The 21,549-nt window shown below is 46.5% G+C and overlaps 1 protein-coding gene across 1 annotated transcript in view; it reads right to left on the bottom strand.

The window, feature by feature from the left end:
• Positions 1-21,549, bottom strand: part of TOM1L2 (target of myb1 like 2 membrane trafficking protein) — a 169,696-nt gene that overhangs the window by 42,914 nt on the left and 105,233 nt on the right. Inside the window, exons 3-4 of the mRNA XM_004381009.2 lie at positions 19,850-19,928; positions 15,173-15,322 (exon numbers count right to left, since the gene is read on the bottom strand). Of these exons, the coding sequence (XP_004381066.1) occupies positions 15,173-15,322; positions 19,850-19,928 (229 nt within the window). The remainder of the gene's footprint in view (positions 1-15,172; positions 15,323-19,849; positions 19,929-21,549) is intronic.

Here is a 21,549-nt window from a genome sequence, read left to right as displayed (position 1 = left end):
TTTCCTTTGTGGTTATCTTAATATTTAACCCCTACTTTTCTAAGTTTGAACCACTCTTTTATATCACCTTGACTTCCTCTCCATACGAAAGATCTGACTTTTACTCCCTTGTTTTTGTTTTAATGTTGTCATCTTTTACATATTGATGTCTATTTTCAGTGTTTTAGCTTTGATTTATATTTGTGACTTTCTTATCTGGGTGGATATCTGGTTGCTGTGTCCTGTGTTTTAGTCTTGGGTTATTTTCTGATACTATTTTCTAACCACAGGACTCCCTTACAGTATTTCTTGTAATTTTGGTTTGGTTTGGTTTGCAAATTCCCTACACTTCTGCTTATCTGGAAAAGCCCTAATTTCACCATCATATTTGAGAGACAGTTTTGCTGGATATATAATTCTTGGCTGGCAATTTTTTTCCTTCAAGGCTTTATATATATCATCCCATTGCCTTCCTGCCTGCATGGTTTCTGCTGAGTAGTCTGAGCTTAGCCTTATTGACTTTCCTCTGTAGATGAGTTTTCATTTATCCCTTGTCGCTCTTAAAATACTCTCTTTATCTTTCATTTTGGCAAGTTTGATTATGTCTTGGTGACTGTCTTTTGGGATCCACCTTGTGTAGGGTTCGATGAGCATCTTGGATAGGTATCTTCTCATCTTTCATGATATCAGGGAAGTTTTCTGCCAACAAATCTTCAAGAATTCTCTCTGTATTTTCTGTTACCTCCCCGTGTTCTGGTACTCCAGTCCCACATAATTCTTAGAGTTTCTTCATTTTTCAAAATTCTTTTATCTGATTTTTCCTCAAATAAGTTGGTATCAAGTGCTTTATCTTCAATCTCACTAATTCTGACTTCCATTACCTCAATTCTGCTCCTATGACTTCCTATTGAGTTGTCTAATTCTGAAGTTTTATTGTTAATCTTCTGGATTTCTGATTGCTGTCTCTCTATGGATTCTTGTAGTCTGTTACATTTGTGATTATGCTCTTTTCTAATCTTCTTAAGTTCCTCTATTGCTTTGTCTGTGTGTTCCTTGGCTTGTTCTGCGTTTTGCATGAACTCCTTCCTGATATCTTGAAGAGTTCTGTATATTAATCTTTTGTATTCTACCTCCAGTAACTCCAAGAAGTTCCCTTCCTCCATAAAATTCTTTGATTATTTGTTTTGGTTGCTTTCTGCAGCCATCATGGTCTGCCTCTTTATGTGATTTGATATTGACTGTTGTCTCCGAGCCATCAATAAGTTATTATATTTATTTATGTTTGCTTACTGTGTCCTAGCTTCTTGTTTTGTTTTGTTCTGATATGCCCAAATAGGCTGGTCATGTGACCTAGTTTGATTATTGGTGTTTTTGAAGCTGTAACGTCCTATCACCAGGTAGTTAGATCTGCTACTAGGTATGTGAGCCCAGGAGTCTGTTTACGTTTCTTGTATGGATTCAGCTCAGGTGTCCAGGTAGTCGGTCACCAAGTGTGTGGTGCAGGCTCTCACCTACAGTCCTAGTCAGGCACGGGTGATTGGTGTAGGCACAGGTATCTGGCTGCAGTAGGGTGTCACACACTGAGCAAGGCAAGGGGCTGATGGCTGCCCCTGAGTGTCTGGAAGGAAAGCGTTTCCCCGTTCCCTAGAGTGCATAGGTGGATGTGTTTTGTGGCTAGACTATGAGTATCCATTGCTGTTGGCTGTAAGGACTTGGAAGCACCACTTATTCTTGGACCCCTGTCATGGGTGGCTAGTTGGCGGGGGTGCAGCCACCAGTCCTCAAGCCCCTGACATGGGTAGGTGAGGAACCTGCTTAATGGGCAGAGCAGTGTCAAATGTCACAAACCTGCCACTTCACCATATAGCTGATACCGTTGAAGTTAGGCTTCAGGTATATACCCTGTCGTACTGTGGTAATGAGCGCCTACGCTGCTGAAATGGGCCCACACAGGTCTATGCAGGGGTGAAAGGCATTCAAAGTCCATGGACCCCTTATGCCTGTGCCTAGGCAAAGAGCTGTGCCTACCCTGAGTTCCCGGCTTAGGGGAGCTGGCAGATTATGTTTTCTGTTTGTTAATTTGTTCCTTCTCCAAGGCCAGGAGAATGGCTCAGGGCGCATGACGGATCCTACTTCTGGCCCAGGGGACACGGCAATTGCTGAAGCTGGCCTGGGATCTGGTGGAGAGTGGGGAGGGGGCAGGTACATGTGAGAGAGGTTTTTGCCAAAGAGGGTGTTTTTGTTTTTTTGGATTACCATCGCTTTCGAATATCTTTTTTTAAAAACTGTACTTCAGATAAAGGTTTATAGAACAAGTTTCTCATTAAACAGTACACATATTGTTTTATAACACTGGTTAACAACCCCACAACATGCCAACACTCTCCCTTCTCAACCTTGGATTCCCTATTACCAGCTTTCCTGTCTCCTCCTGCCTTCTAGTCTTTGTCCCTGGGCTATTGTGCCCCATTAGTCTTGTTTTGTTTTATAGGGCCGTTTAATCTTTGGCTGAAGGGTGAACCTCAGGAGTGACTTCATTACCGAGTTAAAAAGGTGTCTAGGGGCCATACTCTAGGAGTTTGTCCAGTCTCTGTCAGGCCACAAGTCTGGTCTTTTTTTGTGAGTTAGAATTTTGTTCTACATTTTTCTCCAGCTCTGTCTGGGACCCTCTATTGTGATCCCTGTCTGAGCAGTCAGTGGTGGTAGCCAGGAACCATCTAGTTGTACTGGACTCAGTCTAGTGGAAGCCATGGTAGTTGTGGTCCATTAGTCCTTTGGACTAATAGTTTCCAAAAGGGGTCAGACGCACATACTTATCTTTTGCCGACTGAGTGTCGCCTTTCACTGATTCTGGAGGCCTGAGTAGACTCTCTGCTGCTTGGTCTCTCCCGATGTGGAAAATGCCTCCCGAGCATCATTGCTTGCCTCACTGTGCATACCAGCCGATCTGGCCTGAAGGATGCTGGCTCCCGCTGGATCAGGTCTGGCAACTCCTCGCTGCTTCCGAACTGTCTCTTTCTCCCGCTGCTATGCACTCTGATTCCTCAACTTTGCCTTTGATGTTCAGGTCTCCTAGATTGTCATATATAATCGATTCACTTGTTTTTTTCGGGTCTTTGTTGTAAGACCAGCCATCTTGGCCCTGCCTCCAGAGCATACTTCTTGGGGCATTTGCCAAACCTGAGTTACCAGGCTCCTCTTATATGGGCCCTCTCACCATTCACAGAGGTGCCTGCAGCTGTGCCAGCACCAGGAGTACATGTGCATGCATATGTGCGTGTGTGTTCAAGCGCGTGCCACATATCCCAGGCTGGACCCATCAGATTCCCTTCCTCTCTGAGGTTGGCCCTGAGCCTCAATGAGAGCTGGGCCCCTCTCTGGGAAGGCAGAACTGTCCTCTACAAATGTAGGCCTGGGAGGCAGTTGTGTGCCACCAGGAGCAGGGAGCAGACAGTCTGGGTGCTCAGAAAGGCTCAGCTGGTGTGTGAGAGGTCAGACACATAGGGGAGGGTTTGGAGGGCTCTCCTTATCCCTTCCATCCCTTCTCAGACCCAGTCTAGGGTGACCTGGGGTTCTGGGAAGGCTTGCCTCATCATGACAAACCCTCCTGTTGGCCTAGGCAAGCTGGAGTTGGCAACTGTTATTTGCAACTTATCCACCCCCATCCACCTGCCACAATTTCAGCCCCGGCACTGGGCACCCGCATAGTCTGGGCGAGTGGGTGCTCACAGCATATACTCATGACAGCCTCCCACAATGAATAGGATTCTGATATCAACGGGGGTGGGAGCGCAGGGAGGGTAGTAAGGTAACAGTCACACTGGAAAATGCAGAGGCAGAAGCTGCATGTCTTCAGCCTCTTCTTGGACAATGCCTAAATCATCATGGGCCTGTCTTCTTCCCCGCTAAGCCATAAGCCTTGTGAAGTCACAAGCCCGGTCTTCTCTGCCTTGTACACAGAACAGAAACAGTAAACATTTGTCAAACTAAACAGAACTCTGTTCTCATGGTTACTAAGCTTTATTTTCCCACTTCAGAAAGTGGAGGAACGATGGTCACTTGGGCTGTCTACAGACTGCAGTGACAGTGGTACAGGAGGGGCCCGCTGGAGGGCTGACCTCACTGCCATCCTCTCGCGGGCGTGGTGCAAACCTTAGGGGGCCTGGTCTCACTCTCAGAAGCCCTGCTCTGAAGCCAGAAGCAGCAGTGACAATGCTGGCAGGCTGCCCTCCCTGATGAGTGCATCCTCAGAAGACAAAGTGACAAAGTGACATGGCTGTGCCGGCACGCTGAGGGTCCTGTCACAGGAACTGTGTGGCAACTGACTGGAGGGGACACCTTGCTGGGAGCCATGCTCTTTATGGATCCCCCTTCCCTTCAGCATTAGGTGGCTGAAAGAGGAAGAACTAATAAGGAGGAAAAAGAGAGAGATAAATTAATGTTTCATTTCCTTCATTCCTTCAGATTGCACACCAAACTCCAGTTTAAAACCTTATACAAACATGAACCACATCCTAGTAATTTGTGTAACCATCAAAGTTTTGACAAAGTTTTGAATCATCAAATTTCAGACAATAAAAAATTGCTGATCTAAACTATGGGTTCTCGGATGTCTTTGGACAAAAGAAGGCTTCTGTAATGTTCTGTTTACACCCTAGGACCAGACTTCCTGTGCTCAGTGACAGGGTTCCCAGGGAGCTGCCAGTCCACCCAGAATCTGGCCAGAGGCCTGCCACCCAGGTCTTGGACGCCTTCAAAGAACACAACACCTCCTGCTCCTACTCCCACTCCCTCATTTCACTTTCTTCAGTGGAAAGAAAACATTTGGTAGAAGGAGAGGGTATTTTTAGACCCTACGGCTGGGCACCAAGGTCAGGGCAGAGAGGCACATCCACACCGTGGTTACTCTGCCAGGATGATGTCTCTTCTGTTCCTGAAACAATTTCAGGGAGAAAGTTGAGGGTTGCTGTCAAGTGGAAGTATCTTTCTGGTCTTCTCAACAAATGAGACTGTCTTAGTTATCTAGTGCTGCTATTACAGAAATACCACAAGTGGATGGCTTTAACAAAGAGAAAATAAATTTTCTCACAGTCTAAGAGGCCAGAAGTCCAAATTCAGGGTGCCAGCTCCAGGGGAAAGCTTTCTCTCTGTCAGCTCTGGGGGAAGGTCCTTGTCATCAATCTTCCCCAGGTCTAGGAGCTTCACAGCGCAGAGACCCCAGGTTCTAAGGACATGCTCCATTCCTGGCACTTCTTTCTTGGTGGTAATAAGGTCCCCCTGTATCTCTGCTCACTTCTCTCTTTTATATCTCAAAAGAGATTGACTCAACATACAACCGAATCTTGTAGATTGAGTCCTGCCCCATTAACGTAACTGTCTCTAATCCTGCCTCATTAATATCATAAAGGTAGGATTTACGTCACACAGAGAAACCACACAAGATGACAAAATGGTGGACAATCACACAATACTGGGAATCATGGCCTAGCCAAGTTGACACACATTTTTGGGAGACACAATTCAATCCATAACATGAGGAAACAAAAAGAAACAACTGCCTCCTTTGCCATGAGACCAAAAGAACTGGATGGTGCCTGGCTGCCATTACTGAACATTTTGATGAAAGATTCCATAGAAGAATCCTGATCAAAAGGGGGAAAATGCAGACCAGAATTTAAAATTCTCATGGATTCCAGACTTCCTGGAGCCATGAAGGGTGAATGAACCCCTGAAATTATTACCTTGAGATAATATTTAATCCTTAAACAAAAATTTCCCCTGAAATCTTCTTAAAACCAAACAATAGTTTAGCTTAACTAGTAAAAAAAAGCCTGCCTTGAGCATTATGCTCTTTTAAGAACTATCTATATGGGATCAAACTGACAACAGCAACTTGAAGGATTATATAGGAACCTTAGGGGAGAGTGAATTTATGTTAATGGGGGAAGAACAAATCAGAGAAGGAAAATGAGAATGGTTGCACAATTAAAAAAATATAACCAATGTCACTAAATTGTACACATAGAAGCTTGAATTGGTGTGTGTTTTGTTGTGTATATTCTCAACAACAACAAAATAAAAAAAATTTAATTAAAAAAAAAAAAGAAAAAAAGGAACAGAAGCCAAAAGACCTGTTAAGGGGCAAGGTGAAAACTTAGGGATGATGCTAGAAAAGGCATTTGACAAAGTCCAACTGCCATTCCTGATAAAAACTTTCAATAAAATAGATATAGAAGGGAAATTTCTCAATATAATAAAGGGCATCTATGCAAAACCAATGGCCAACATCATTCTTAATGGAGAGAGGTTGAAAACATTCCCCTTGAGAACAGGAAGAAGACAAGGATGCCCTTTATCACCACTCTGATTTGACATTGTGCTGGAAGTCCTAGCTAAAGCAAGAAAGCAAGAAAAAGAAATAAAGGGCATCCAAATAGGTAATGAAGAAGTTAAACTGTCCCTATCTGCGGACGATATGATACTATACATAGAAAACTCAAAAGACTCCGCAAGAAAACTACTGGAATTAATAGAAAGATTCAGCAGAGTAGCAGGATACAAGATAAACATACAAAAATCAGCTGGATTCCTATACACCAATAAAGAGAATGATGAAAAGAAACTCAGGAAAATAATACCATTTATAACAGCCCCTAAAAAAATAGAATACTCAGGAATAAATCTAACCAGGGATGTAAAAGACCTATACAAAGAAAACTACAAAACACTACTGCAAGAAACCCAAAGGGATCTACATAAATGGAAAAACATACCATGCTCATGGATAGGTAGACTCAACATTGTGAAAATGACAATTCTACCCAAAGCAATTCACATATACAATACAATCCCGATCCAAATACCAACAACATTCTTTAAAGAGATGAAAAACTAATCATCAACTTTATACGGAAAGGGAAGAAGCCCCGCATAAGTAAAGCACCAGTGAAGAAGAATAAAGCAGGAGGACTCCCACTACCTGACCTCAGAACCCACTATACAGCTATGGTAGTCAAAACAGCCTGGTACTGGTACAATGACAGATACACTGACCAAAGGAACAGAATTGAGAACCCAGATGTAAATCCATCCACCTACGGTCACCTGATCTTTGACGAGGGCCCAAAGTCCATCAAATGGGCAAAAGATAGTCTTTAACAAATGATGCTGGCAAAACTGGATGTCCATCTGCAAAAACATGAAACAGGACCCATACCTCACATCATATACAAAAACTAATTCAAAATAGATCAAAGACCTAAATATAACGCTAAAAACTATAAAGTTCATAGAAGAAAAAAATAGGATCAACACCAGAGGCCCTAATACACAGCATTAACAGGATACAAACCATAACCAACAACATACAAACTCCAGAAGATAAGCTAGATAACTGAGATCTTCTAAAACTTGAACACTTATGCTCATTAAAAGACTTCATCAAAAGAGTAAAAAGAGAACCTATAGACTGGGAAAAAATTTTTGGACATTACAAATCAGACAAAGGTTTAATCTCTAAAATCTAAAAGAAAATCCACCAACAAAAAGACAAATAATCCAATTAAAAAATGGGCAAAGGAAATGAACAGACACTTCACCAAAGAAGACATTCAAGCGGCTAACAGACACATGAGGAAATGCTCGCAATCACTAGCTGTTAGAGAAATGCAAATCAAAACCACAATGAGATACCATCTCACCCCAGCATTACTGGCACGAATCAAAAGAACTGTAAATAACCAATGTTGGAGAGGCTGCGGGGAGACTGGAACTCTTATGCACTGCTGGTGGGAATGCAAAATGATACAATCATTTTGGAAAACTATATGGCGCTTCCTTAGAAAGCTAGAAATAGAAATACCATACGATCCAGCAATCCCACTCCTAGGGATATATCCTAGAGAAATAAGAGCCGTCACACAAATAGACATATGCACACCCATGTTCACTGCAGTTTTGTTCACAATAGCAAAAAGATGGAAACAACCTAGATGCCCATCACAGATGAATGGATAAACAAACTGTGGTACATACACACAATGGAGTATTATGCAATGATAAAGAACAATGATGAATCTGCGAAGCATCTCATAACATGGATGAATTGGGAGGGCATTATGCTAAGTGAAATAAATCAATCACAAAAGGACAAATATTGTATGAGACCACTACTATAAAAACTCATGAAAAGGTTTACACTCAAACAATCTTTGATGGTTACGAGGGAGGGGAGGGGTAGGTGGGGAGAAACACTAAATAGGCAATAGATAAGCGGTAACTTTGGTGAAGGGTAAGACAGTACACAATACTGGGTAAGCCAGTACAACTTGTACAACGTCGTGGAAGCTCTATAGACACATCCAAACTCCCTGAGGGACTGAATTGCTGTGCTGAGGACTGTGGGGACAGTGGTCTCTGCGAACACCTAGCTCAACTGGCATACCATAGTTTATAAAGAAAATGTTCTACGTTCTACCTTGGTGAGTAGTGTCTGGGGTCTTAAAAGCCTATGAGCAGCCATCTAAGACACTCCACTGGTCTCACCCTTTCGGGAACAAGGGAGAATGATGAAAACAAGATACAAGGGAAAGAGCAGTCCAAAGGACTAATGAACCACAACTACCACGGCCTCCACCAGACTGAGTCCAGTACAACTAGATGGTACCTGGCTACCACCACTGACTGCTCTGACAGGGGTCACAATAGAGGGTCCCAGAAAGAGTTGGAGAAAAATGTAGAACAAAATTCTAACTCACAATAAAAGACCAGACTTACTGGCTTGACAGAGACTGGACAAACCCCAAGAGTATGGCCCCCCAACACCCTTCGCTCAGTAATGAAGTCACTTCCGAGTTTCACTGTTCGGCCAATGATTAGACAGCCCCATAAAACAAAACGAGATTAATGGGGCGTAACAGCCCAGGGACAAGGACTAGAAGGCAGGAGGGGACAGGAAAGCTGGTAATAGGGAATCCAAGGTTGAGAAGGGAGAGTGTTGACATGTCGTGGGGTTGTTAACCAATGTTATAAAACAATATGTGTACTGTTTAATGAGAAAGTATTTGTTCTATAAACCTTCATCTAAAGTATAATTAAAAAAACTAAAAACAAAAAAACTTAGAGATAATGCTAAAAGTGGTGGAAGCCTGCGGTAGTCAAGGGGGTGGGGCAGGGAGCTGGCAAGCTGCTAGCCAGTCTGTTCTGTTCTCAATGTATCTTTCCACCCATTCTACCAGGAGGCATTCATTTAGGCAAACACCGGTGGTGGGGGTAAAGCCTCACCCCTCATGTGGGGATTAAAGTCACAGAATCATGCTGCTGTGTGGTCAGACACTGGGCTAGATCTCAGGGAAAATGGAGTGTCTTAGTTATCTAGTGCTGCCATCACAGAAATACCACTAGTGTGTGGCTTTGACAAATTTATTCTCTTAGTCTAGGAGGCCAGAAGTCCAAAATCAGGGCACTAGCTGTAGGCAAAGGCTTTCTATCTCTGTTGGCTCTGAGGGAAGGTCCTTGTCTCTTCAACTTCTATTCCTTGGCTTCTTTGTGATCTTCACGTGGCACAGCATCTATCTCCCTCATCTCTGCTCTCTTGTTTAATCTGCTCCTTTTATATCTCAAAAGAGTGATTCAAAAAACACCCTACACTCATACGGTGTCATTAACATAACAAAGAAAACCCACTGCCAAATGGTTATAACCACAGTAATAGGGGTTAGGATTTACAATGCGTATTTTTCGGGGACGTAATTCAATCCATAACGTGCAGGGTGGTCTTTTGGGCTTCCTGAAGGCCAGGGTGCTCTGGAGTACATAGCCTGTGTGTGCTCCTTTTTTCCGTGGGGGTGGTGGGCTAGTGGGCAGCCTGAGGACAGGATACCTACATGAGGGGAGGGACCGAGTGCTGGGAGAGGAAGGAGGGCCCGGCATCAACTGGGTTGTCTTCACAACTTTCTCAGGGTGCTGCTGGTGGCAAATATGTCCCCTGGAAATGCTACCTCTGTGCCAATCCTAGGTGAAAAATATCTGTCGCCAACACTCAAGGGAGGAAACCAGAAAGGATGGGGCTGGGCAAGGGTAGGCATGCAGAGACAGCACTATCTCCCATTTTATTACAGGCCCAGGAACTTTAGAAAGGCTGGCTTGGAGCGCAAGCTCCTCCCTGCCCCCAACACACACAGCCACCAAAGGGACGGACGGTTCCATCCAGGGGCTGGTGGTCAGGGCCCCAAAGATGCTTCATGGGCAGGAGGGAAGAAGGGCTTCCCTGTGTAGCCCCTTCATCTTGAAAGCTTTTCAAGTGCCAATACATTCAATTTACTGCTACGGAATGGAAAGTTCCGGGCTATCTCCCAACAGTCCAAAGTCGTCTCAAGTCCTTGCTGACTAGGCCCCAGCCCTCAGTCATCTGTAAACCTCTGTCTCTCCTGTTAAACTGAAGCCCCACCCTCCCAGCAGCTGGGCTTCTTGGAGTACTAAGAAATGTCCTCTTAACAAGAGTGCTAATAAAGAGCCTGCTATGGCTCTGGTCCCCACAGGCACATTTCGCTGAGCTTCTCTTCAGCCTAGCCGTATTGACATTGTAGCCTGCTGTCTGCTCACAGGCAGCCGAGAGTTAGTGAGCCCCCCTCTCCGACCTTTTCTTGGTCTCATTAAGGGAAAAGCACTTCCTCTCAGAGAGGGAATTATCAGACCCTTGGGGCTGGGGGGACTGGTAGTTTTTCAAATATATATATAAAGTCTTCTTTCTCAAAGGGGCTCCAGGTTGACACTATGCAATACCACTTCATACTCATCAGATGGGCTATAATGACAAAGATGGAAAATATTGCATGTTGGCGAGGACTGCTGTATTAGTTTCTTGGGGCTGCTGTAACAAATCACCATAGTCCAAGTGGCTTAAAACAACAGAAATTCATTCTTTCACAGTCTGGAGGCTAGGAGCCCAAAACCAAGGTGTTAGCAGAGCCCTACTCTCTCTGAAGGCTCTAGAGGAGAATCCTTCCTTGCCTCTTCCTAATTTCTGGTAGTTGCCAGCAATTCTTGGCATGCCTTGGCTCACAGACGCATCACTCTAATCCTTGTTTCTGTTGTCATGTGGTGTTCTCATATGGTGTCTGCATCCAAATCTCCCTTCTTATAAGGACATCAGTCATTGGATTTGGGTCCACCTTACTCCAGTGTTACCTCGTCTTAACTTGATTACATCTGCAAAGACCCTATTTTCAAATAAGGTCACAGTCACAGGTATAGGTTAGGACTTGATGCTCATTGAGCATTTTTCATAATAGTCCAAAAGTGGAAATGCCAAATACTCATCAAATGATCTGTAACACACTCACATCATGGAACACTGCACAGCAAGGACAGTGATGGGAATGGAAGACCTACACTCACATGCAATGTGTACAACTCACACAAATACAGCAGAGCCAGATATAAAAGAGCACGGCTGGACAACGCCATGTAGAAAGAAGAGGCTGATCTGTGATGCTAGGAGTCAGGTGAGCGGTCAGCCCTCAGGAGCTAGTCATGTTCTGATTCTCAATGTAGGACCCAGTTACATGGGTGTGTTCAGTTTGTAAACATTTATCAAATTGTACTTGTTTTTGATATGTGCAATTCCCTGTATACTTATTATAATTCAATAAAAAATCCACCATGTCACAGAAGCCAAGCCATCCTCCAGTTCTAAATGCTTCCTGTGCTTTTTTCCATGTTGGCTGGCTAGATCAGAGGGGAACACTTTCTGGAACACTTCAGAAGCCACAGAGGAAGAAGGTGTCCCAGCTAGGCTGTCAGACCCCACCCAGGAGCACCTCACTAGAGCCCCTTGAACGTTACAACCGCACCAGGGAGGGTGCGTCCTCTCATCCAGGCAGAACGGGAGCCTGCCAAGTGCCTCAAGGCCCAATTCTGCTCAGGCCTCTGAGATGGCAGATGCTCCTGCTGCTAAACCAGCAGGCGGGGATTTGGAACACAGTGTGGGCCATGTCCAACCAGAGTTGGGGAGCTGGAGGGCAGGAAGGCAGGAATCACGGCCTCCACTTCACAGTGCCAGTGGAACTGGACCGTGGGGGAGGTGGTGACATTGATGGGAAAGCTTCTGTCTGGACGTCCTGGGTCAGCATAGCGTGTCCCACCAGGCAGGGCCTGCAGACACTGGTGACTGGCTGCTCTGGGTCACAGCAGTGCATCAGGCTTGTCTCCTAGCCATAATCTGTACACAGTCAGCAGGGGCAGCACAGGTTACAACCCTGCAAGGGCTGGCCTACCATGGGGTGGAACAGCTACAGGGCCACAGCCAGACCCCAGTGAGGATGTGCCCCTTCCACGTCTGACTTAAGAGACCTCTCTGTGGCCACCGTGGACCCTGCAGAAAGCCTTTTCTGTACAAGGGGCTTGGGCTGTAGTGCTCCGTCTTTTGAGAGAAAAAGCCAATATTCATTTTCCCCACATCAATTACTGGGATGTTCAGGCAGGGGAGTGAGCTGGTGAAGTTCTAGAATGCATGCACGAGTGTGTGAGTGTGAGTGTGTGTGAGTGTGTGAGTGAGTGTGTGTGTGTGTGTGTGTGTGTGTGTGTGTGTGTGGACAGCTCTGAGGAAGTACAGAAGGGGCTCTCTTATCACCCACACTCCCCTTATTCACAGCTTCAGTGAACTACTACCACCGTTCATCAAAATAATAGTTTTTGAGAACTTACTCTACACATCCATCTGCTCCAGATCCTGGGGATATAATGTCCCTGGGCTTTCAGGGAACTTAGAGAGGGACAGACAACAGAGAAGTTAGCAAACAAGAGCTTTCAGACCACAGAAGAGAATGCTGTGAGAGAAGGGGGAGGGGTGGCAGAGAGAAAGACTGTCTGCGAGTACTTTGATGGGGTGATCAGAGGGTCTCTGAGGGTGCCTCTGAATGATGAAGAGGCGTTAACCAACCACTCCAAGAGCTGGGAAAGGGTCCCTCTGAATGATGAAGAGGCATTAACCAATCATTCCAAGAGCTGGAAAAGGAGAACTCAGGCACCAAGGACAGACAGAGGTAACCGACTCCTCGGTGTGGCCTTTCTCCTCTCCAGCCTCAGGCTGACTACCTCATCACACTGCTCCTGCCTTCTCGGCCCCATGCTCTGCCCTTGCTAGAGCCTCTGGTTGGTCACCCTCTCCTCTTGGCTCTTGTAGGCCCCTGTCTGACCTCAACCACAGCACTCATCACCCCAGGTGGGATTTGCTTGTTGACTGATATGCCTTCCTCCCACTCACCATAGTGCTCCATCTAAAACACAGATCTGATTGTGTACGTCCCAGCTCAGAAACCTCCAGTGGTTTTGCACCACCTCCGGGACAAAACACTAACTCCTCAGCACGCATGGCCTACGAGCCCTAACCATCCTTCTGGCCTCACCTCCTGCTTCCCTTTCCCCCATGTGCCTGGCCCTGTATATTTTGCATTACATCCTGTTTCCCAAGTGATGGTTTAAAAATATGTCCACAAAACCTTTGATCCTCCTCTCTTCAGGAGGTGGAGTTTAATTCCTCTCTCCTTGAGACTGGACTTGGTGACTCTCTTCTAACAAACAGAATATGATGATATGATGGAAATGATGGTGTCTGACTGCTGGGACGAGGTCATAAAAGGCACTGCAGCTTCTTCTTACTCTCTTGGATCACTTGCTCTGGGGAAAGCTAGCTCCATGTCATGAGGACACTCAAGAGGTCTCCATGGCGAGAAACCCAGGCCTCCTGCCAACAGCCATCTCAGAAGCAGATTCTCTAGCCCAAGTCAAGTCTTTGAATGACATCAGCCCTGGCTGACATCTGACTGCATGAGAGATCCTAAGCCAAGACCACCCAGCTAAGCTGTTCTTGAACTCCTGACCCACAAAAACAATGAGATAATATACAATTGTTGTTTTAAGCACTTTTTTTTTTTTATTGTACTTCAAGTGAAGGCTTACAGAACAAATAGTTTCTCATGAAACAGTAGTACGCATATTGTTTTATGACATTGGTTAACAACCCCACAACATGTCAACCCTCTAACTTCTCAACCTTTTTTTTGGTGAAAATACACATAGCCAAAGATACACCATTTCAAAAATTTCTATATGCATAGTTCAGTGACATTGACTATGCTCTTCCAATTGTGCTGTTGTTCTCACTTAAGATGAAGGCTTACAGAACAAAACAGTTTCTCATTTAACAGTTACCACAAATGTTGCTCTATGACAATGGTTAACAATCTCACAACACATCAACAATATGCTTACTCAGCCTTGGGTTCCCTATCACCAGCTTCCTTGTCCCCTTCTGCCTTCTGGTCCTTGTCACTGGACTACTGTACCTCGTTAGTCTCATTTCATTTTACGGGGCTGTCCACTCCCAGGCTGAACGGTGAACCTCGGAGATAACTTCACCACTAAGCTAAAAGGGTGTCTGGGGGCCATACTCTCGGGGTTTCTACAGTCTCCTTTACGCCAGTAAATCTGGTCTTTTTTTTGTGAGTTAGAATTATGTTCTACATCCTTCTCCAGCTCTGTCCAGAACCCTGTGTTGTGATTCTGGTCAGAGTAAACACTAAGTTTTGAGGTAAATTGCTACACAGCAATTAGTAATGAACACATCCCAAATGGGATGAAAGAATGGAAGCTTCTGGGTTTAAATATTTGCTGAAAAATATTTAATTTTTTTACGCTCATTCCCACTGAAACCATAAGCTGTTACTCACCAGCCAGTTGACAGGGCTGCTCTCTGTGGTGCTCCTGTGTCCTTACACATGCTATCTTCTCTACCTGCAAAGCCTCTTGCATGCTGCTCTTCCATCAAGCTCCTCATGACCTCCCCTCCTACCCCGACTGGCACCTGCCCTGTGACCTCACCAATTCTGCACATGGCTCTGACATGGCCACATTGTCCCTGATGGCTCAGAGGCCTGCCAACGCCCCACCTGCCTGTGGGGACAGCAGAGGGTCAGGCACCCAGAAAGTGTCAGTGATGAGCCCTGTCAACTGGCTGGTGAGCCACAGCTTAGGGTTTCAGCAGGATAAGCATAGAAGATTAAGTATTTTTCAGCAAATATTTAAACCCAGAAGCTTCCATTCTTTCATCCAAATTATGGGAAAGCATGAAGACTTGTTGATAACAGGCCTCATTTTACTCTGTCCCAACAAACTGGACAAGGGGCCAACCTACCTGAATCAGGGCAAGCACTTTGTCCTGTACAATGGTGGGAGGGCTGTTCTTGGCAGAGATGATTCTGACCAGCACATTGTCAATGAAATCACGGTTAGCCACGAGGATGTGAAAGCGGTGGCCACAGTTCTTGACACATGTCTCCAGCACCTGGTGCAGGGAGGAAGCGCAAGAGGTCACCACCATGGGAGCCAGAGAAGCAATGGGCACTGGGGAGGGCAGCTGGTCTCCACCACCCTTTTGTCTTCCTCCAGATCTTCCCTCTGACATATCTCCTCCAGAATCACAACCAGAAGACACTCCCACACTCCACTCCAGTCCTGCCTCCCAGGGATGACAGCAGCCCCTTGCTGAATGAAGTCTCCCATCCCTGCACAATGATCAGGCAATTAATTGGTAATTGAGGTACTAGTTTGCATGAGAGGGATGCTGCTGTTTTAATGGGATCAAAATGACTGAGCCATTCCCTGAAAATTAGCATATTAACTCCTCTCTCCAGGCCTCTGGGTATGAGGCATTAGCCAATGGAATACAGGCTCTGTCACCAGAGAAGGCTGCTGTGACAGCTTGAATTACCTAGTGAGTTACTGGCCCTTGTACATGAGGAAGCAAACACACACACATACCTCGCATACCCCAGACAACCCTGCTTCTGCTACTAAAACTGGCAACCACAGAATATTTTCTACCTTTGATAAATGGTTTGCATGTCCTCAGCTGCCAGGCAGCTTTAAGGTTGGTGTTTAATTCGAACCCTGCCTGCTCCTCCCTGTTTAAAAAACGAGTTACACAGGCCTTCAAAATCCATTACTGTCAAATGGATTCCAACTCATAGTGGCCCTATAGGACAGAGTAGAACTGCCCCATAGCGTTTCAAGATTAAATCTTTACAGGAGCAGACTGCCACATCTTTCTCCCACAGAGTGGCTGGTGGGCTCAACTGCTGACATTTCGGTTAGCAGCTGAGCACTTAACCACTGTGCCACCAGGGCTCCTCACACAGTCCTTAACCCCTCAGAAAAGCACAGCACATGTGGGTCCTGGCCAGACAGGGAGTATGGGCTTCTTCCCTGTGGCCCGGGAACAGTCTCTCTGAGCCTCAGCTTCCTCATCTCATCTGTAAAATGGGGACAATGGCTCCTCCCTTACAAGGCTGCTGGGAGGATGAGGAAGAATGTGCTTAAGACACCTAGCAGGGTGCCCTACTTATGGGACTATGGTGACTATTACTGCTATTCAGAGAGCTGTCAATACACTCAAGCCTGGGGATAGCTTATTTAGCCTGCAGAACAGATGAGATGCAGCCTGGAATTCGGAGCTACCACCTGGAAGGGTTTCTCCAATCTCAAACACAACTCTCTGAACTGGAAACCAACCCATACAATTACCTGGCCCTTACCACCTCTGCCCACCAGTACCACAGCTGGCTACCAGGAATGCCTCCTTGCAGGGCATCACCAGCAGCAGGGAACATCTCTGACTGCTTCAGTTATTCTCACTTGCCCATAGACTTCCCTAGGGTCTGATCTGACCACTGGTCCATCTCTACAGCCATCCCTCAGGGCTGGATTCGCAAGACCTGGCCAGCTCTACTTTGTTGAGGCCTGGCTATAATGGCTGGAAAAGCAGGTCCAAGCCATCACACTTACTGAAGGCCCACAACATGCAGGCACTGGGATAGATCCTTCGTATAATATGTAACTGCATTTAATTCTTACAACTAATTAACTCTCTTTAAGTGGGTATTGTTATCCCATTTTTTAGGAGTTACAAGGCTTAGAAAGTGAAGAAGCCGATCTAGGCACATTTGCAGGCCAGTGCCAGAAGCAGGGTGGGCATCAGACCAGCCTTCTCTGAGACCACAGCCCTGCCAACCTCACAGCTCTGCTCCAAGTAGTCACGTTAGCTACTACCAGTCCCTCAGACATCAGGCAGCATGTGCTGGATTTCTAGTTCCCTCATTTGGTCCTTGAAATAACCCTGGAAGGGGGGTATTATCCCATTTTAGAGGTGAGGGAGCTAAGGCTCAGAGAAGCCAAGTAACTTAAGCAAAGAGGCAAGAGCTGAGACTCTGCCCCGCCTGCCAGCCCCACACTAGCCATCAGTGCTCCGTTCCACTGCTGCCTGTGCTGTGGGAGACATGGTGGTCAACTTGCCAAGGGAGCCTCTGCTGCTGAGCAGCCGCAGCTTCTGAGCAGTACTAGCTTTTACCCAGCCCAGGGGGCAGTGACCTCTCTTAGCTGCTACTTACGCTTGATTCTGGCAGGCTATAAGGGAGCCAGCTTTCATTCCTCACAGTGACCCTGTGGGGGCTATGGAGATGAACCAGAGGTGCTCTTCCTGCCCTCAAAGAGCATAAAGTTACCCTTATTTCTAGCATTCTTTAAAATCCTCCTCCCAATGTTACCTAAGCAGGTATGAGTGGGCTGTGGGGCTCAGGCGTTGGCAGGAAGCATGCTTTATTTTGTGAGTGGCAGATGAAAGGGAAGGATAGGGGGCTGGAGAAGGAAGGCACATGTGGTGGGAAGGAGAACTGGACAAAGAGGAGCAGAAGGCTGAGGGCTAGGCAGGCTGTGGTCTGCGCCTGCCTCCACCCACAGGGCAGAAGGGGCCAGCATGCACGCCTCACCTGAAGGGTCACAGCCTTCAGTTTTCCTGAGCAGTAGGCTTTAAAGCTGGTATGTCCCAGCCTGCCCTCTGAGGCTCAGATAGGTATGAGAATGCCACAAATAGTGGTGGCATGTGCTACAGAGCGCCCCAAAGCCCAGCAGAGCAGGAGGTGGGGAGGTGCTTCCTTTGCTGGCGGGGTGCCTCAGCCCAAGGAGGCCCAGTGGCCTACTTCCTCCACCCTGCCACTAAAGCCCTAGGCAAATCTGCCCTGGTGGGTTGTGGGGCATGAAATACACAGCAGCAATTTTCCAGAATCCAGCCAAAACCCAAGGGAAGCAAAAGGGGCCTCTAAGCAATCAGGATCAGTCATTTCAAGTCCATACACTAAAGCCCAAGCAGAGAGCCCCTCAGGACCTCTTATTAGATAAATACTAACAATCTTGGTGGGCACAGTTAAGAAGTTCAGAGAGGGCTACAAGAAGCAGGACTGACAGAGACTAATAGGTTATGAGAAGACAAAGCCAGAGAAATCACAAAAAGCAGACATGCAACCTTGCAAAGTATACCAGGCTGGGGCCATTCAGTGCAGGGACAGTGGCTCTGCACATTTCCAAAATCCCCTAGAAGCATCACTAGGTTGCGGCAGAGACCTGACCCATCAGGAAGATTAAACTACACCTATGGTACTCTGAGGTAGAAGGCAGTTAAGTGTATAGTCCGTTCTAGAAGGCATCCCACCCAGTCTGGCTGCCATGACGCTGGGTGCAGACAGGTACGGTGTACATACCAGGAAAGCACTTCCTCACCCATTTTAATTCTTGTTCCCTGATGAGTTTAATTACTGGGAGCAATTCTTTTGGGCATCACTCTGAGTTTAGTGAATGTCTTTGTTCAAATTCTGAGAAAAAAAGCTTTCAACTCCCTATTTCTCAACTGGCCTTTTCTACTTTATTATTCCAATTCCAATTCCCTGGCAGAGAAAACTCTCCTATTAAGTCCTGGGTTTTTATGTGGGCAAAAAATCCAAACCATTTCTCCGCTTTAAAAGGAAGTATTTTACACCTGTTTGGGATAAGTAACCCACTATTCCAACCTGTCAGAGAGGCCAACACGCAGAACTGTCACAGTTTGTGTGATAAGAAAGCACTGTGATTCTGTCACATGTCTGAAAAATGCTTTGCTTTTTTAAGTTGGAAACAACACCTTAAGTCATCCTTTTCATTCTCTGGCATCTTAAGGAAGGGCAAAAACCTGGTCCAGTCCTGCAAGGAGCCACTTGGTGGACCTTCAGGAGCGTCTGCAGCTATGATTAGTTACCACCCCACGTGACAGGCCATTTGTGTGGCAATCCGCAGGTTGGTAACTCCCCAGGTGGGCAAACCCCAAGACCTCTCTGAGCCTCAGTTTCCTCATTCACATGAGGGGAACAGTGAAATCTATTTGGGAAGGTTGTAAGCATCTGCACTGACATCTTAGAAGCTTGGCACAGCCCCTGGCGCCACTCAGTAGGAGGGAGGCACCGTTTCTATGAAGAGTGCTGACACCATGAGAAGCTACTGGCTCTGCTCAGAGCGGGCTGAGGGCAGGAGGGGAGCCAAGCACAGGCCTTCGGCTTCTCAGTTCTGCTGGTGTACATTTACTGCGATGTGCTCACCTGTTTCAGAGGAGGGCAGGGAAACTGAGCCACAAAGCTCTCCTGAGCACTTGTGGCACCCACACCGAGCCTAGTCACTAGCTGCGGCCCCAGGAGGCTATGCTGAGTGGACGAAGGGAAGGTCCCATGAGTGGACAGGGCAGGTGGGCTGGGTCTGCTCAGATGTTTCCCCACACCCTGGGTGGTGCAAACAGTCAACATGTTCGGCTGCTAACTGAAAGGATGGCGGTTCAAACCCACCCAGGGGCACTTAGAAGTAGGCCTGGTGATCTACTTCTGGAAAATCAGCCACTGAAACCCTATGGAGCTCAGTTCTACTCTAACACACATGGGGTCAACATGAGTCAGAGTCAACTTGTCGGCAACCGGTAATAATAAAACATAATCCCCACGCCTGGGAGAGCAGCACTCACAGTTAATGCCAGCATTACTTCTCTGTAGTTCCGGTTCCCATTAAGACGCTTCTTCAGGGCTCGAATGGCATCCTTTGGCCTGGAGAGAAGGACATATTAAGATCCCTACAAATTCCACTTTGGTGAACTGTGGGTACAATGAGTTCCTTTATGTGGTCTTTTGCCTTGGTTCTTTGGAAAAACAGCTTGGGAGATTTTCTGCCTAAACCCTGAGGAGTTGTTACCTTTGTTTGCCCTAGTTCTTTGGGAAGCAATTTAGGAGACCTTCCAGGTTGCTTTGTTTTCCAGAGGACTATTATTTTTGCCCAAGGAGAAGTGTTTCTGCAGGCAGAAAATGTTACTTTTGTGTAAGACCTGAACTGACTGACATCTCACAGGTAATTGAAGATTGGTTGAACTCTGGTCTGGTGAGGGAGGCCCCACCTTGTAACTGATGAGGACTGGGATACATAAACAGCGGAAGAGCAGAGGTTTTCAACACCTCCTAGTTGATAGGAGCTGGGAGAGGAGTGTGTCCTCTGGGACATGGAGGCCCCTTCCAGGCCAGGTTTTTTTTTTTTTTTTTTTTTTTAAAAAAAAAGCTTCAGCTGAGAGAGCTGTCAGCTAGGAGCTGGGCTGATAAAAAAGTGCAAAACCTGGTTAAGACCTGGGCTGACAGAGATGCATAGGCACGTGGGAGCAGAGCAGCCCTGAAGCTGCTACACTGGCTGTGAACTGGGCCAGTTAGCAGCAGAGAGGCAGACAGTGAAGAAGCCTGATGGCAAAGAGGCCTGGTGGTGAAGAGGACTGATGGCAGAGAGGTTTGACGGTGGAGAGCTGCTGACAGAAGAGCAGCAGCTAAGAAAGCCGAGCAGGCTGCTGCACTGGCTATGAGCTGGGCCAATTAGCAGCAGAGAGGCCAATGGCAGAGAGGCCGATGGCAAGGAGCCTGACAGTGCACAGCCTGCTGGTAGAGAGGCCAATGACAGAGAGGCCTGCATGACAGAGAAGGCAGCCACCTGGCAGAGAAGGCACTGGCCCAGCAGAGAAGCCATGCCCACTGATCACTTGAGAGGGCAGTGGTGCTGGCTGAGAACAGTCTTAGAGCTGTTCCAGCAGAGAGCTTATCTTCTACATGAGCCTTTTTGCTCTGAGAGCTGTCCTGGTCAGAAGCTGTCCTGCACTGAAGAAGGGAGTGATATCTCCATTTCAGAGACCCATTCAGATCTTGCCTGTGTGCTTCCTGATGCTAATCCCAAGTTGTTCCTGTTACTTCCAAGTTGATCCTGATCCTGGGTTGTAGCCTGTTACTTCCCTAATAAACCACGTAACTGTGAGTATGGTCTGTGAGTCCTGTGTGGCTATTGCGATAAATTATTGAACACTGCAGAGAAGTAGAGAGTGCCATAGGGGGAGCAGCTGATGTCTGCTGTAGGGGAAAAACATCACAAAGTTGAGTAAAGCAAAAAGTAAGTTTTATTTGGCATATATTCAAAAGGGCAGAAGTGGGAAAATGGACAAGCATGCTGCCACAGCCATGCCTGCCCGAGTCCAAAGAATATTACAGAACACGCAAGAATGGGAAAATGGACAACCATGCTGCCACAGCCATGTCTGCCTCGAGTCCAAAGATTACAGAATCATCAGTATATATTAACATCACAAATGGGCAAAACCATTGAAAGCTTAGCCTTTTCAGATTGGCTAGAAACTGTGATCCT

The sequence above is a fragment of the Trichechus manatus genome, unplaced genomic scaffold (assembly GCF_000243295.1).
Source record: "Trichechus manatus latirostris isolate Lorelei unplaced genomic scaffold, TriManLat1.0 scaffold00080, whole genome shotgun sequence".
Lineage (NCBI taxonomy): Eukaryota > Metazoa > Chordata > Mammalia > Sirenia > Trichechidae > Trichechus > Trichechus manatus.
The sequence above is the reverse complement of the archived record's forward strand: the minus strand, read 5'-3'. Positions and strand labels throughout refer to the sequence as shown.